The sequence below is a fragment of the Aegilops tauschii genome, chromosome 5 (assembly GCF_002575655.3).
Source record: "Aegilops tauschii subsp. strangulata cultivar AL8/78 chromosome 5, Aet v6.0, whole genome shotgun sequence".
NCBI lineage: Eukaryota > Viridiplantae > Streptophyta > Magnoliopsida > Poales > Poaceae > Aegilops > Aegilops tauschii.
In genome coordinates, this window is record NC_053039.3 from 190,272,882 (window position 1) to 190,286,887 (window position 14,006).

At 56.8% G+C, this 14,006-nt stretch overlaps 1 protein-coding gene across 1 annotated transcript; it reads right to left on the minus strand.

The window, feature by feature from the left end:
* Nucleotides 1-13,411: 13,411 nt before the first annotated feature.
* Nucleotides 13,412-13,735, minus strand: LOC109762834 (uncharacterized). Its single transcript, XM_020321714.1, has one exon. The coding sequence runs from the start codon at nucleotides 13,733-13,735 to the stop codon at nucleotides 13,412-13,414; it is 324 nt and encodes a 107-aa protein (XP_020177303.1).
* Between the last annotated feature and the right edge of the window lie 271 nt (nucleotides 13,736-14,006).

Here is a 14,006-nt window from a genome sequence, read left to right on the forward strand (position 1 = left end):
AAGTTTTAGGAATTTTGGAGTTGTACAGAATAGGTCTGTAATATTTGCTCCTTTTCTAGTCCAGAATTCTAGCTGCCGACATTCTCCATCTTCATGTAAACCTTATAAAATAAGAGAGAAAAGGCATAAGTATTGTGATATAATGTGTAATAACAACCCATAATGCAATAAATATCAATATAAAAGCATGATGCAAAATGGACGTATCAATGATCGATAATGGACCTGAAGAAGAGGGCATCGAACATGGCTGCCGAGAAGAGGTCGGAGAAGGCGGAGAAGTGGCTGTACATGACAGAAAAGACGCAGACACGTCACAGCCTTCGTCGCTACTTAGTTCAGTCGTGGGGGACTCTCATGTTCAAGACCTGCTTCGCAAGAAGACGACTAGCAACAGAGTTGCTTCTAGAGAGGAGGCCAAGCTAGCGCAACTGGAGGTAGACTCGAAGACTCCATTGTATGATGGTTGTGATCCCAAGGTGACCCGCTTGAGTTTCACACTCGAACTTCTAAGGACGAAAGCAAAAAAATATGGATTGACAGAAGCCTCGATGATCATTTCAAGTATCTAAAGAAGTTTTTTCCCGCGGGGAACCTGTGTCCTACTAGTGTTGAGAAGGTAAAGAAAATAGCGTGCCCTCTTGATCTACCGCACATTAGATACCACACATGCATAAACGACCGCATCATTTATCGGGAGGAGCACACGAAAAAACCCAGTTGTCCAGTGTGCAATGCTTCTTGTCGGTGGAAACGACACCTATGGAATCACTGGGATCCCTTCTACGGTTGGCGGGCGCGGGGTTGTGCAAATAGCGGGTCTGGTAGTCAGCACAAAGATCGTTTACCCAGGATCGGGCCGCGAGGATGCGTAATACCCTATTTGGTGTATATTTGAGTGTTCTTGAGCTCTTGAACTAGCTGTGGTGCGTGCGTAGTCCAAAAGATCCGAATCCTTATCCAGTACGCCTCGGGCCTCCTTTTATAGACAAAAGGGGTTGCCACAGTGGCACACAGGAGGTGGAAAGGTATACAGTGTACAAGCTTATCGTCTGCCATTACGGGACAAGGTGCATTAAATGCGCTGCTTAGGTGTTCCGTTGCTTTATTGGGGACGGCAACGAGGCCCGTCCTGTCCATCGCCGCTCCGCCTTGCTCCGACACGCGTCCAGGATAACGAGGCATGCAACGCCACGTAGGCTGGCAGGCTGCTGAGATGGCGTGGTGGTAGGGTCTTCACGAAGATCTGCATGCCACCATGCAGGTGCTTGCTGAGTTGGCCTGGAGGCCGCACGTTTCCACACAGGTGCATTCCCAGCTGGTTGGGCTGGCAGCTGTATGGGAACAGTGGTGGAGTCTTGGCAGATGTGGGCCTGGCTGTGGCCCCACAGGTGCCCTCGGCAAGGGTCTTGCCCGGGCCCCGGCAAGGGTCTTGCCGTGGCATCGCGGTCGTCCCCCGCAAGGATCTTACCGGGGGTCTCGTGGATTCCCTCGGCAAGGATCTTGTCGAGGGTCGTCATTTTCTGGTCCTCATCTGATCTTGTGTTCTTATGATCTTCACAAAGATCTGCATGGCACCATGGAGGTGCCTCCCGAGCCTTGGTTCCAATGTGGTTGATGGTGTTGGAACCCTCGGGCTCAAGGGTGGCACACTGTGCTGGCGTTGGGCAAGCTGCCCAGGTAAGGCTCTTGCCGGGGCTGCGGAGGCCGCCCCGGCAAGGGTCTTGCCGGGGAGTCCACCTCGCCCTCTTGCTCTTTGTGCCTCTGGTCTTGGTGTTGCTCTGTCCGTCTTGTGCTTTTGGCTGGAGCGCTGCTCTGGTATTCTTGTGCTTCTGCTTCCTCCCTTTGCCCTGCTAAGTGTGGACGCAGGTGTCGGGGTTTTGGTGCGACATATGCCAACGGGTGGCTTATCATGGTGGGGGATAGTAAGACGTTGCCTGTGCGAGGAAGCGGGATGAGGCGTAGACACGTACGCCAGCGAACTTAACCCAGGTTCGGGGCTCTCCTAGGAGATAACACCCCTAGTCCTGCTCTGCGGGGTCTCCGCATGATCACTATCTCAACAAGTAGCTATAAGTTGCTCCTTGAGCTGTTTGCTAGAGGAGGAAGAAGGGCAAGGCTAGCTCTCTCCTCTCTCTACGTGTGTGGTTGTGTAGTCTAAAGGTCTGAACCCTTTGCATGGGTGCCCTGGGGGGTTTATATAGGCCTACTCCCCTGGGGTACAATGGTAAACTGGCCGGGTGTAGGCCCTGGCCGTCAGTACCTCTTGTGGCCGGCTTCTCCACTGGCTGCTGGGGCCCGCCGAAGGCCCCGCCGGCTATCTTGTACTTGGCCGACCGGCCGTGCCCGCCACTCGCGGGTCTTGCCGGCTGCTCATCACTGTAGCCGTGCTTCTAATGACGCTTGCTTGGTCGGGGAAGGCGTGGCTACAGTCCCGCCGCCTGACGGGCGTTCACTGTAGCCATTCCCCAATCTCTTCTGGTTAATGGCGCACGAACTCCTAGGAAGGGGGAGGGCTGCCTGCTGGGTGCCGGCTTCCCCCTTGGTTGACTGGCCGAGGCTAGCCGCCTTCTGATTCTTCACAGGCAGGTAGGGCCCACCGCCTGCAGGCCGTACCGACAGCCCGTCATGGGAGCATGGTCCCTTCTGGCTTGGGTGATGTCACGGGTGAAGGGGCCATAGTGTCGTGCCGTACAGGAGATCTCCGGTTGGTGCGGCGCACTGTGGCCACGACCTGCCCCGGATTCGAGGGTGGTAGGCTTCGCTGTAGCCACACCCCATCTCGTCGTGCTTAAGAGGGCGCAGACTTTGAGGGCGCCTGGGGCCGCCTGGTAGGAGCCGGCCTCTCTGGAGGCCGCCTGCTAGGAGGCGGCCCACTTCGTAGCCGTCTTCTGGGGTCCGCCGCCTTCCGGCAGCTGGCCGCTTGGACCAGCTGGCCTGAAGAAGGCGGCGGTCAAGCTTCAAGGCTTGAGGGGCGCAGTCGGCCGCAATGTCTTGAAATGCCATGGGGGCAGATGAGGCTACCCATGGCCAATAACTCCGACAGTAGTCCCCGAAGCTGGTGGGTCACCGCGGCTGACAAGACAGGGTGTCCCAGCAGCTTCCAACTCCGAGTGGTCATCGTTGCTTGTCTTGTCCGTCTTCTGGGACGCCGACTGCTAGGAGTCGGATGCAGCAGATGGCCGCCTGATAGATTTTGAACCGTCGCGGCGGGAGCCAAGTGGCGCGCTAGCTAGGCTTCTAGGCTTGCCGCCCGCCACACGCGCGCCACGCCGCATCAGCTGGCCGGGCTAGCCTGCCAGCCCATGCGCGACGGGATGTCGTAGCAGGCCGGGCCCGTCATTACCGGGCCACGGCACGCGCGCGGATCCGCTGCGGCCGAGGCGAGCGGTTGGGATCCCGCACGCTTTTACCACGCGCCAACACTGCGCGGTAAATGCGGGGTCGTGGGGTCGTGGGCGCTGTTAATCCCACGATCCCATGCCCCGCCCCCTCGGCTTCGTAGCCAGGGGCTATAAGTAGCAGAGGAGGGGAGCGGCAGAGGCCCGCACGCTCTCCTCTCCCCTGCCACTTCTTGCCTTTTGCTCTTCTTCGCCGCCGCCGCACTCCGTGCTCCGTCGAAGTGTTGCCGCGGCTCGCCCTCGCCGTTGGGCTCCTCCTCTCTGAGCCCTCTCTCTGCCCTGCTGCGGGCTCGCGCGCTCGTCACCGTCCCTCGCCTTTGTCGCGCTCGAGTCACTCCGGCGACTGGGACGGCTCCAATGTCCATGAAGATCGCCTCATGTTCCTCCGTGACACACGGCGGCTGCCCATAGCGGGCTACGTCGAGGCGCGCGTGCCGCTCGCCGCCAAGATCTCGCCGGCGCCGGAGGAAGGCAAGCGCGTCATCTTCCGCTCGCATTTCCTCCGTGGCTTCGGCCTGCCGGCGAGCGGCTTCCTCCGCTCGTTCCTGACCTTCTACCGACTCCAGCTGCACCACCTCACACCGAACATGGTGGTGCTGCTGTCGGCCTTCATCACCCTCTGCGAGGGTTATCTTGGCATTCTCCCCACCATCAAGCTCTGGGAGGCCTTCTTCTACACCAAGCTCGGCACCGCCGTCAAGGAGGAGGCGGCTCAGTGCGGAGCTTTCGTTGCTGTGCTGCACCCGGGTCCCAGAAACGCCTTCCAGCCATCAAGCTAATACAGTCGGCCAAGCTGTGGTAGAAGTCGTACTTCTATGTGAAGAACGTCAACCCGGCGATCGACTTGATCAACTTGTCGGCTTACGTGGTCGGTCCACCTGCCGAGCCCCGCACCAATTGGGGCTTCAAGCTGAAGCCGCTGTCGCCCGACGCCTCCGCCGCCATCGCCCGCCTCAAGTTGATGACGTAGTCGGAGGGCCTCAACGCGTTCGACTTGCTAGTCGCCTTCGTGGTGCGCAGCGTCCTCCCGCTTTAGGGCCGGCCTCACATCATAAGCCAGATGAGTGGACATCACGACCCGTGCCGGATGTGCACCAAGGAGATGCTGACTGCCGAGGTAGCCACCTGGTGAACGAGATCGCTGACCTCAAGCTCGAGGAGGAGGAGTGGCGGTTCGGCAAGCGGTCGTACTCCCGCGCAGATCCGCCGCCTATGGTAAGTTCTTGAGTCTTTTCTTTCCCTCTTGCCGGGTTCTCTCTTGCCGACTAACCAGCTCGACCATGACGCAGCTCCTCCCCTCCCAGCTGGATGACAATGTCGAATACATGCCGGACCGGGAGGTGAGCGATCTGGCGGACCCCGACTTGGGGGCGGCCGCCCTGGAGGACGACGCCACAGGCGGCGGTGGTGGGGCAGGCGGCTCCGTAGGAGGAGGCGGCGTGGAGGACTGGTCTGATGATGATGACGAGGAGGAGGTGCCGCGCCGCCCGCCACCTTTGGACAAGGCGGGTGCAAGATCCTCGGCTGCACCAACCGCACCAAGCAGTGGGTCGAAGTGCCGAGGCGTGCTGATATTCGACAGCCACCCCAAGAAGGCCAAGCACTCGGCCGCCGCGGCCAAGAACACGGCCGCTGTGACCAAGCGGCGCGAGGCCGCCGCGAAGGCGGCCAAGTTCCAGAAGGCCCCCAAGCAGCCTCCGATGGTGTCGGCGTAAGTCCTCAGCCTTTCTTGTGTCTTCTTTTATTCTTTTATCTTGATGAATCCTTCTGAATCCCCTCCTTACTTTTCTCTTGAGCAGGGCCCGCTCTCTCTTGAGCGGTCGACCTCGGGCTCTGTCGTCAGGGTGGCGGAGGGCTCCACCAACAACCGTCGTATAGACCCGGCCGCCGATCTCCGGGAGGTGCAGGAAAGGAACGCACGGGAGGTGCGGGAGGAGAAAGAAGCCGCGGCCAAGAAGGCGGAGGCCGACAAGGCGGCCGCAGCCAATGCGTTGCAAGCGGACGCGGACGCTGCGGCCAAGGCCCAAGCCGACGCCGCGGCCAAGGAAGGGGCGGAGGATGCCGCACGCTAGCAGATCCCGCAGGTCATCACCCCCTGCGCTCCGCACCACCAGCGCCAGAGTTCTCGGCGCCAGCTGGGGGAGCCGGCGACGAGCAGCCGGTCATGGAGAGGGAAGGTGGTGATGTCGTCTTGCCACAGGTGGAGGTGCCTCCATGACCGCCGACTGCGGATGCGCAGGGCAGCCAGCCGGCCGCCCCATGCGTGACGCCAGCCGGAGGTGAGCTGGTGGTGGGCTCGGCTCCCACGGCCCGCACTCCAGTGCGTCGTCGTGTGGAGAAAGCGGCATCGGCGCCGAGGCCGATGGAGGTTGGGAGCGCCAGCTCGTCGGCCCCTGAAGCCGAAGCCACCAGTGCCGCGCCGGCAGAGTGGGTGCACGGGGGCGGGACGAGCGCCTTGATCAAGGCGGCGCAAGATGTCCAGGCCGATTTCAAGGCCGAAGCCGCTGCCCTCTCGCAATGCATGAAGGCGTTCGTGAAGACGCGGGCCACCGTCCAGGTACGTAACTTGCTTCTTGCTTTTGATTACTGTAATCTTCGGTGGGGGCACGCCAGCACACCCACTCGGTGTAGTCCCCGAGTTCTGGGCCGGCTGCTGAGCAGGCGGCTTGGAACTTAATAGTGGGTTCTGAGCTCTGGCTCACCTCTTTTTCTGTTGCTTTCTTGCAGGATTACCACAATATCCGCGCGACCACCTTCAACGCTAACATCCAGGAGCTGGACCGACGGACCACCGATTTGACGGAAAGCCGGAGTAAGCACTCCATCTTCTTTTCTCCACTGGGGCGCGTCAGCGCACCCGTGGGCTGTAGTCCCCGAGATGCGAGCCAACTGCTGAGCAGTCGGGTCAGATCTTCCAGCAATTACTTTTTTTCCTTATTGATTGTTGATATCTTTTCTATCTTGTTATTGCAGGAACCGATGCCGTCTGGCAGCAGCAATTGGGCGAAGCCAACACCACACTGCGTGCCAAGGAGGACGAGTGCAACAGGGTGGCCCAGGAGCGCGACCGCCTGGCCAAGGAACTGAAGGACCAGGCGGATCATCACAAGACGGCCCTGAAGCGGGCGGAGGACAACGAAGCCAAGCTCATGGCTGAGTTTGAGACCGACCGCTCCGGTTGGGCTAAGACGGAGGCGGCACTGACCGCTGGTTATGGCCAGATTGAAGACATAGTCGATGGTGAGCTTTCTTCTCTTCTCTCAACTGCTGGCTGTCGAGCGAGCCGGCTTCTAGCTTCTGACTCCTGACTTATTGTTTGCTTGTGCAGACTTCTTCTCCGGCCATTCCGCCATTGCCAACCAGGCCATTGAAGGTCGCCGCGAAGCGCGAAGGGCAGGGGGCGCGAAGATTGCTGCCGACGCCCCTCGGACCCTTGGCGAGCAGCTCCTTAGTATTCAAGCTCGTCTCCAGCCGGCCCACCGGATGCTCCGTCGGCTGCAGTGTGCTGGGGCTCAGGCAGTCTCTGCCCTCTGGCCAGACAGGCAAGCCCCACGCACCCCCAGTCGGACCGCCGACTGGTTGGAAGTGGCCGCCGGCCGTCTTGAGGTGTGGCAGGGCTCCGCGGCCCGAGCTGGAGCGCGGCGGGCCTTGGAGTTCGCCAAGGCGTGGTATCTTGGGCTAGATCTAGCCCAGTTGGCCACGTTTCGGCAGGAAACCGACACTGAGCTGGTGGTGGTGGAGCGTGATCTCACTATTCGCGCAGCAGCGATCGCCGAGTATACCAACACCGGTGACTTCGTCCCTGAGCTGAATGAGAACGGCACCGAGGCGCCGCCAGAATGGTTCGGACTGAACCAGGATGATGGCGAAGAATCGGCAAGGGAGATCGCCTCTAGCAACGAAGGGGAATACGAGGAAGACGAGGATGATCAAGACTGCGCGCCGGAGGTCAGAGCGGGCGGCTAGCCTCAACTCGACCGTGCCTCCAGCACCGAGCCGCGTGCAATCACGCCGACTGTTGCTGAAAGCGGCCAAGCCGAAACTCGCCAGCCGGCCACTCCACCAGCCGGCGCCCCCGACTCCACCAACCTGCCGGACTCGCCTGCTGCTCCTTTGGTCTAGGCCGCCAATTTATCGTAGCTTTTCCTGCTTAGTAGTTTTCTCAACAAACTTTTGTTAAATTTGCACAATTCCACCCGCGGGGTGTATTCAAACTATGTTGAAAGTTGGCCGGTGGCCTTTTGGTATGTAAATTATTTCCCGCACAAGCTGTGCTTTTACCGAGTTCCGACTTTTCTTGCTTTTTATTCCTTGGCTTTTTCCTTTGCCGCCCTCCCATGGTTTCCTACTTGCCAGCCGGATAGCCGCTTTGCGGACTGTGGCCTGGTAAAGCATTTCACCATTGTGGGAGGACAAGTACTTTGGCCGACTGGAACGTTGCAAGCTAAGTAGGAAGCCGGCCGGCCGGCTGCTCAGCAGCCGGTCGCTGAGGCGAAGGGCCGGCCTGTCCTATGTAGATGCTTTGATCCTTAGCCATTTTCATGTGAGCACTATTCCTTGCCTTTAACTCTTGCCAAGCGAACTACCGCTCTGCGAGCTGTGGCTTGTGGCGAGAGAGGGCTTAGGTGCTTGCATATTACTTGTCCGACTGCAGGAAACACCGACATAGTACAAGGCAGCAAGCCCCAGGGCCGGCTAGTCGAACCCGGTTTCAGGCGGAGGAATGAAATAACACATTCATAGGCATAATACTTATCATATAGATAAAAAGGGGTAGCCCTCGAGTGCTCCCTGAGGGACCCGAAGTCTTCGTACTTAATACAAAAGGTAGCATGGTACATACTGCATCAACTGTAAAATCTTCGAAGGAGATTTGCATTCCATGGGCGCTCTGTTTCCTTGCCAGAGTCGTCCCTCTTGTGCGCCCTGGGCTTCTGGGCATCGATCAGGTAGTAGGAGTCGTTGCCCAAGGATTTTCTGATGATGAAAGGGCCTTCCCAAGGGGCCGAGAGCTTGTGCTGGCCGGCTGTTCGCTAGATCAGCCGGAGCACAAGGTCTCCCTCTTGGAAGGATCTTGGCTTGACCTTCCGACTATGGTAGCAACGTAGACTCTGCTGGTAGATGGCGGACCGACTGAGTGCCAACAGCCGACCCTCTTCCAGCAGATCGACACCGTCTTCTCGTGCTTCCTTTGCCTCCGCCTCCATGTACATGGTGACACGAGGTGAGTCGAACTCGATGTCAGTTGGGATGACAGCCTCGGCACCATATACAAGGAAGAAGGGTGTGAAACCGGTTGACTTTTTCAGAGTGGTGCGCAGACTCCAGAGGACGGCCGGCAGCTCGTCGAGCCAGCAGCCGGCCGAACGCTCTAGAGGCTTGATCAGTCGGGGTGTGATTCCGGACAAAATGAGGCTGTTTGCTCGCTCAACCTGGCCGTTTGACTGTGGGTGGGCAACAGACGCTAAGTCCAGTCGGATGCCCTACGTCGCACAGAAATGGGCCAAGGCGCCCTTGGCGAAATTTGTGCCATTGTCGGTGATGATGCTGTGAGGTATGCCGTACCGAGTGGTGATGTCTGCAATGAAAGTCAGAGCACTTGGATCGTTCAACTTCTTGATTGGCTTCGCTTCTATCCACTTGGTGAATTTGTCCACGGCAACGAGCAGATGAGTCATGCCGCCGTGTGCTGTCTTGAACGGTCCCACCATGTCCAGTCCCCAGACGGCAAAAGGCCAGGCAAGGGGAATGGTCTTGAGTGCAGAAGCCGGCAAATGCTGCTTGGAACTGAACTTCTGGCATCCCTTACATCTCTTGACCAAGTCTTTGGCATCTTCTAGAGCAGTCGGCCAGAACAAACCATGGCAAAAAGCTTTGGCGACAAGTGATCTTGAGGCCGCGTGGTGGCCACACTCGCCTTGATGGATATCCTTGAGGATTGCTTGGCCCTTCTCTTGCTCTACGCAGCGCTGGTACACACCAGTGACACTGCGCCTCACGAGTTCCCTGTTGATGATGGTGTATGCAGCTGCCCGACGTTGCACCTGTCTGGCCGAGATCTCATCGGTTGGCAGCTCTTTGTTCACCAGAAACTTGAGGATGGGCTCTGCCCATGATGGTGCTTGAATTTCTTCTACCGCCACTATGGCCACTTGTACTAGGGCGGTTGGGTTGGGAGATGGCGGCTTGGAGTCGGCTGCCGCTTGTTGTGTCGTTGAAGTCCCCGAGCCGACTGCTGCAGTCCCCGGGCCGGGATCTGAAGTCCCCGGGCCGGGTGTGACTGCTGCAGTCCCCGAGCCGCCTGCCAAAGTCTCCGAGCCGACTGTTGCAACCTTTGAGTCGGTCCAACTGTTTCAGGAGCAGCCGACACGAAGATAGACTCTGATTCTAGAGAAGGCTTGAGCGATGGCTTGCGGAGGAACTGGAGGGAGACGCCGACTGGTATTGCTTGACGGGTGGAGCCGATCCGTGCCAGGGCATCAGCTAGCTCATTTTCATTCCGTGGTACGTGAAGGAATTCGCACCCTTCAAAATATCCGCTGAGTTGCTGGACGAGGAAGCGGTAGCTTGCCATATTTGCATCCTTGGCGTCCTAGTCGCCAGACGACTATTGTACCACCAAGTCAGAGTCACCGTAGCACAGAATTCGGCGAATGCCGAGCTCTTTGGCAAGCCGGAGTCCGTGTACTAGTGCCTCATACTCGGCCACATTGTTGGAGGCGGCAAAATGGATTTGCAGTGTGTATCTGAGCTTGTCGCCTTTGGGAGAGGTGAGGCCGATGCCGGCTCCCAAACCGGTGCGCATCTTCGAACCATCAAAGTGCATCCGCCAATGGGTGGAGTCCGACGCTGGCGGCAGGTACTGGGTCTCGGCCCAGTCGACGGGGAAGTTGGCCAGCGCTTGGGACTTGTTGGTGGTGCGAGGCTCGTAGAAGATGGTGTGCTGAGCCAACTCGATGGCCCATTTGGCCACTCGGCCTGAAGCATCTCGGCTGCCTATGATCTCAGCAAGCGGGGCAGTGCAAACAACCGTGATGGGGTGCTCTTGAAAATATGGCTTTAACTTCTTGGCGGTAAAGTGCACGCCGTAGCACATCTTCTTGTAGTGGGGGTAGTTCTGCTTGGAAGCCGACAACACTTCACTCAAGTAATACACTGGTCTCTGGATCGGCAGAACCTTGCCGTCTTCCTTGCGCTCAACTACTATGACTGTGCTAACCACCCGGCTGGTGGCGGCGATGTAGAGTAGCATGGGCTCCTTAGCAGCTGGCGCGGCCAGGACAGACGGCGTGGTCAACATCTTCTTGAGCTGGAGAAAAGCCTCATCCGCCTTGTGAAGGAAATATGCCCTAGAGGCAATGATAAAGTTATTATTTATTTCCTCATATCATGATAAATGTTTATTATTCATGCTAGAATTGTATTAACCGGAAACATAATACATGTGTGAATACATAGACAAACATAGTGTCACTAGTATGCCTCTACTTGACTAGCTCGTTGATCAAAGATGGTTGAGTTTCCTAGCCATAGACATGAGTTGTCATTTGATTAACGGGGTCACATCATTAGGAGAATGATGTGATTGACTTGACCCATTTCGTTAGCTTATCACTTGATCGTTTAGTTTACTGCTATTGCTTTCTCCATGACTTATACACGTTCCTATGACTATGGGATTATGCAACTCCCAAAAACCGGAGGAACACTTTGTGTGCTACCAAACGTCACAATGTAACTGGGTGATTATAAAGGTGCTCTACAGGTGTCTCCGATGGTGTTCGTAGAGTTGTCATAGATCGGGATTAGGATTTGTCACTCTGATTGTTGGAGAGGTATCTCTGGGCCCTCTCGGTAATGCACATCACTATAAGCCTTGCAAGCAATGTGACTAATGAGTTAGTTGTGGGATGATGCATTGCGGAACGAGTAAAGAGACTTGCCGGTAACGAGATTGAGCTAGGTATTGAGATACCGACGATCGAATCTCGGGCAAGTAACATACCGATGACAAAGGGAACAACGTATGATGTTATGCGGTTTGACCGATAAAGATCTTCGTAGAATATGTAGGAACCAATATGAGCATCCAGGTTCCGCTATTGGTTATTGACCGGAGACATGTCTCGGTCATGTCTACATAGTTCTCGAACCCGTAGGGTCCGCACGCTTAAAGTTCTGTGACGATCGGTATTATGAGTTTTTGTGTTTTGATGTACCGAAGGTAGTTCGGAGTCCCGGATATGATCACGGACATGACGAGGAGTCTCGAAATGGTCGAGACGTAAAGACCGATATATAGGACGACTATGTTCGTACACCCGGAGTGTTTCAGGAGGTTTCGGACATATACCGGAGTACCGGGGAGTTACCGGAACCCCCCGGGGAGTTTATTGGGCCTATTGGGCCCTAGTGGGAGAAGAGGAGGGGCGGCCAGGGCAGCCACGCGCCCCCTCCCCCTCTACTGCAAATTGGACAAGGAGGGGGGGGGCGGCGCCCCCCTTTCCTTCTCTTCCTCTCTCCCTTCCCTCTCCCCTCCTACTCCTACTTGGAAGGGGGGAGTCCTACTCCCGGTGGGAGTAGGACTCCTCATGGGGCGCGCCATAGGGGGCCGGCCCCTCCCCCTCCTCCACTCCTTTATATACGGGGAGGGAGGCACCCCTTGGAGACACAACAATTGATCATTGATCTCTTAGCCGTGTGCGGTGCCCCCCTCCACCATAATCCACCTCAGTCATATCATAGCGGTGCTTAGGCGAAGCCCTGCGTCGGTAGCATCATCGTCGTTCACCACACCGTCGTGCTGACGAAGCTCTTCCCGGAAGCTCTACTGGATCGTGAGTTCGCGGGACGTCACCGAGCTGAACGTGTGCTGAACGCGGAGGTGCCATAAGTTCGGTGCTGAGGATCGGTCGATCGTGAAGACGTACGACTACATCAACCGCGTTGTTATAACGCTTCCGCTTACGGTCTGTGAGCGTACATAGACAACACTCTCCCCTCTCATTGCTATGCATCACCATGATCTTGCGTGTGCATAGGAATTTTTTTGAAATTACTATGTTCCTCAACACCTTGTCATTCCACTCGAAGTGCGTGGTTTTCTTCAGGAGTTGGTACAGGGGAAGGGCCTTCTCGCCTAGCCGACTGATGAAGCGGCTGATGGATGCCAAGCAGCCGGTTAAACTTCTGGACATCGCTCAGTCGGGTAGGCTTCTCCATCCTCTCGATGGGCTTGATCTTCACAAGGTTGCATTCGATGCCGCGTTCGGAGACCAGGAAGCCGAGGAGCTGGCCGACTGGTACTCCGAACACGCACTTCTCTGGGTTGAGCTTGATCTGAAATCGGCGTAGATTTTCAAAAGTCTCCTTGAGATCTTCTAGGAGGGTCCCACGCTTCTCCGTCTTCACCACAACATTGTGCACATAGACGTGGGCGTTTCTGCCGAGCTGCTTGAGGAGGCACTTCTGCATGCAATGCTGAAACGTGGCGCCGACATTCCTCAAGCCAAACATCATCATCAGGTAGTAGAAGGCTCCGAATGGTGTGATGAACGAGGTCTTCAGCCTATCAGCCGTGTTCAACTTGATCTGGTGGTGCCCTGAATATGCATCCAAAAAACTCAACAGCTCGCATCCGGCTGTGGAGTCTATCACTTTGTCAATCCTCGGCAAGGCAAATGGATATTTGGGGCAAGCTTTGTTGAGGCTGGTATAATCAATACACCTGCACCACTTGTTGTTCTTCTTCAGTACAAGGACTAGGGTTGCCAGCCAATCCGGATAGAATACTTCCATAATGAAGCCGGCTGCTAGGAGCCGGGCTATCTCTCACCAACAATTCTTCTCTTCTCCTTCGATAGGCGGCGGAGGGGTTGCTTGACCGGTTTGGCGTTAGGTCGGACGTGTAGCTTATGCTCGGCGAGATCCGTCGGAACACCCGGCATGTCCTTAGGAGACCATGCAAAGATGTCTCGATTCTCATGGAGGAAATCAACGAGCTCGCTTTCCTATTTGCTGTCAAGGTTTGTACCTATGACATCGTACCTCTCCGGGTGCTCCGGGTCCAATGGTATCTTCCTTGTCTCCCTGGCCGGCTTGAAGGAGCCTTCAGCTTCCGACTCCTTGGGATCAGGGGACATGTCCGGCTGGTTGCCAGCCATGGCCACAACCCGGTCAAGGAGTCCCTTCTTGGTAGTAATCACAAGGGACTCAGCCAGCCGACTGCTGGCAGCTGCACAGGCGGAGGACTTCTTGTAATCTCCGGAGACGGTGATAATCCCTTTGGTGCTTGGCATCTTCATCTTGAGGTAGGCATAGTGCGGTACCACCATGAATTTGGCCAAGGCAGGTCGGCCGAGCAGTGCATGGTAAGGACTTTCAAGGTCAACTACTTCAAGCCAGACGGCCTCTCGGCGGAAATGATCTTTGTCTCCAAAGAGGCCATCTATCTTGATCTTGCCGATTGGTGAGTGCGAGAGGCCAGGTACTATGCCATGGAAGACAGTCCGACTGGGCTGGAGCTGCTTCTGCTTGATGTTTAACTTCTCCATGGTATCGCGGTACAAGATGTTGATGCTGCTACCACCATCTATCAGGACTCGG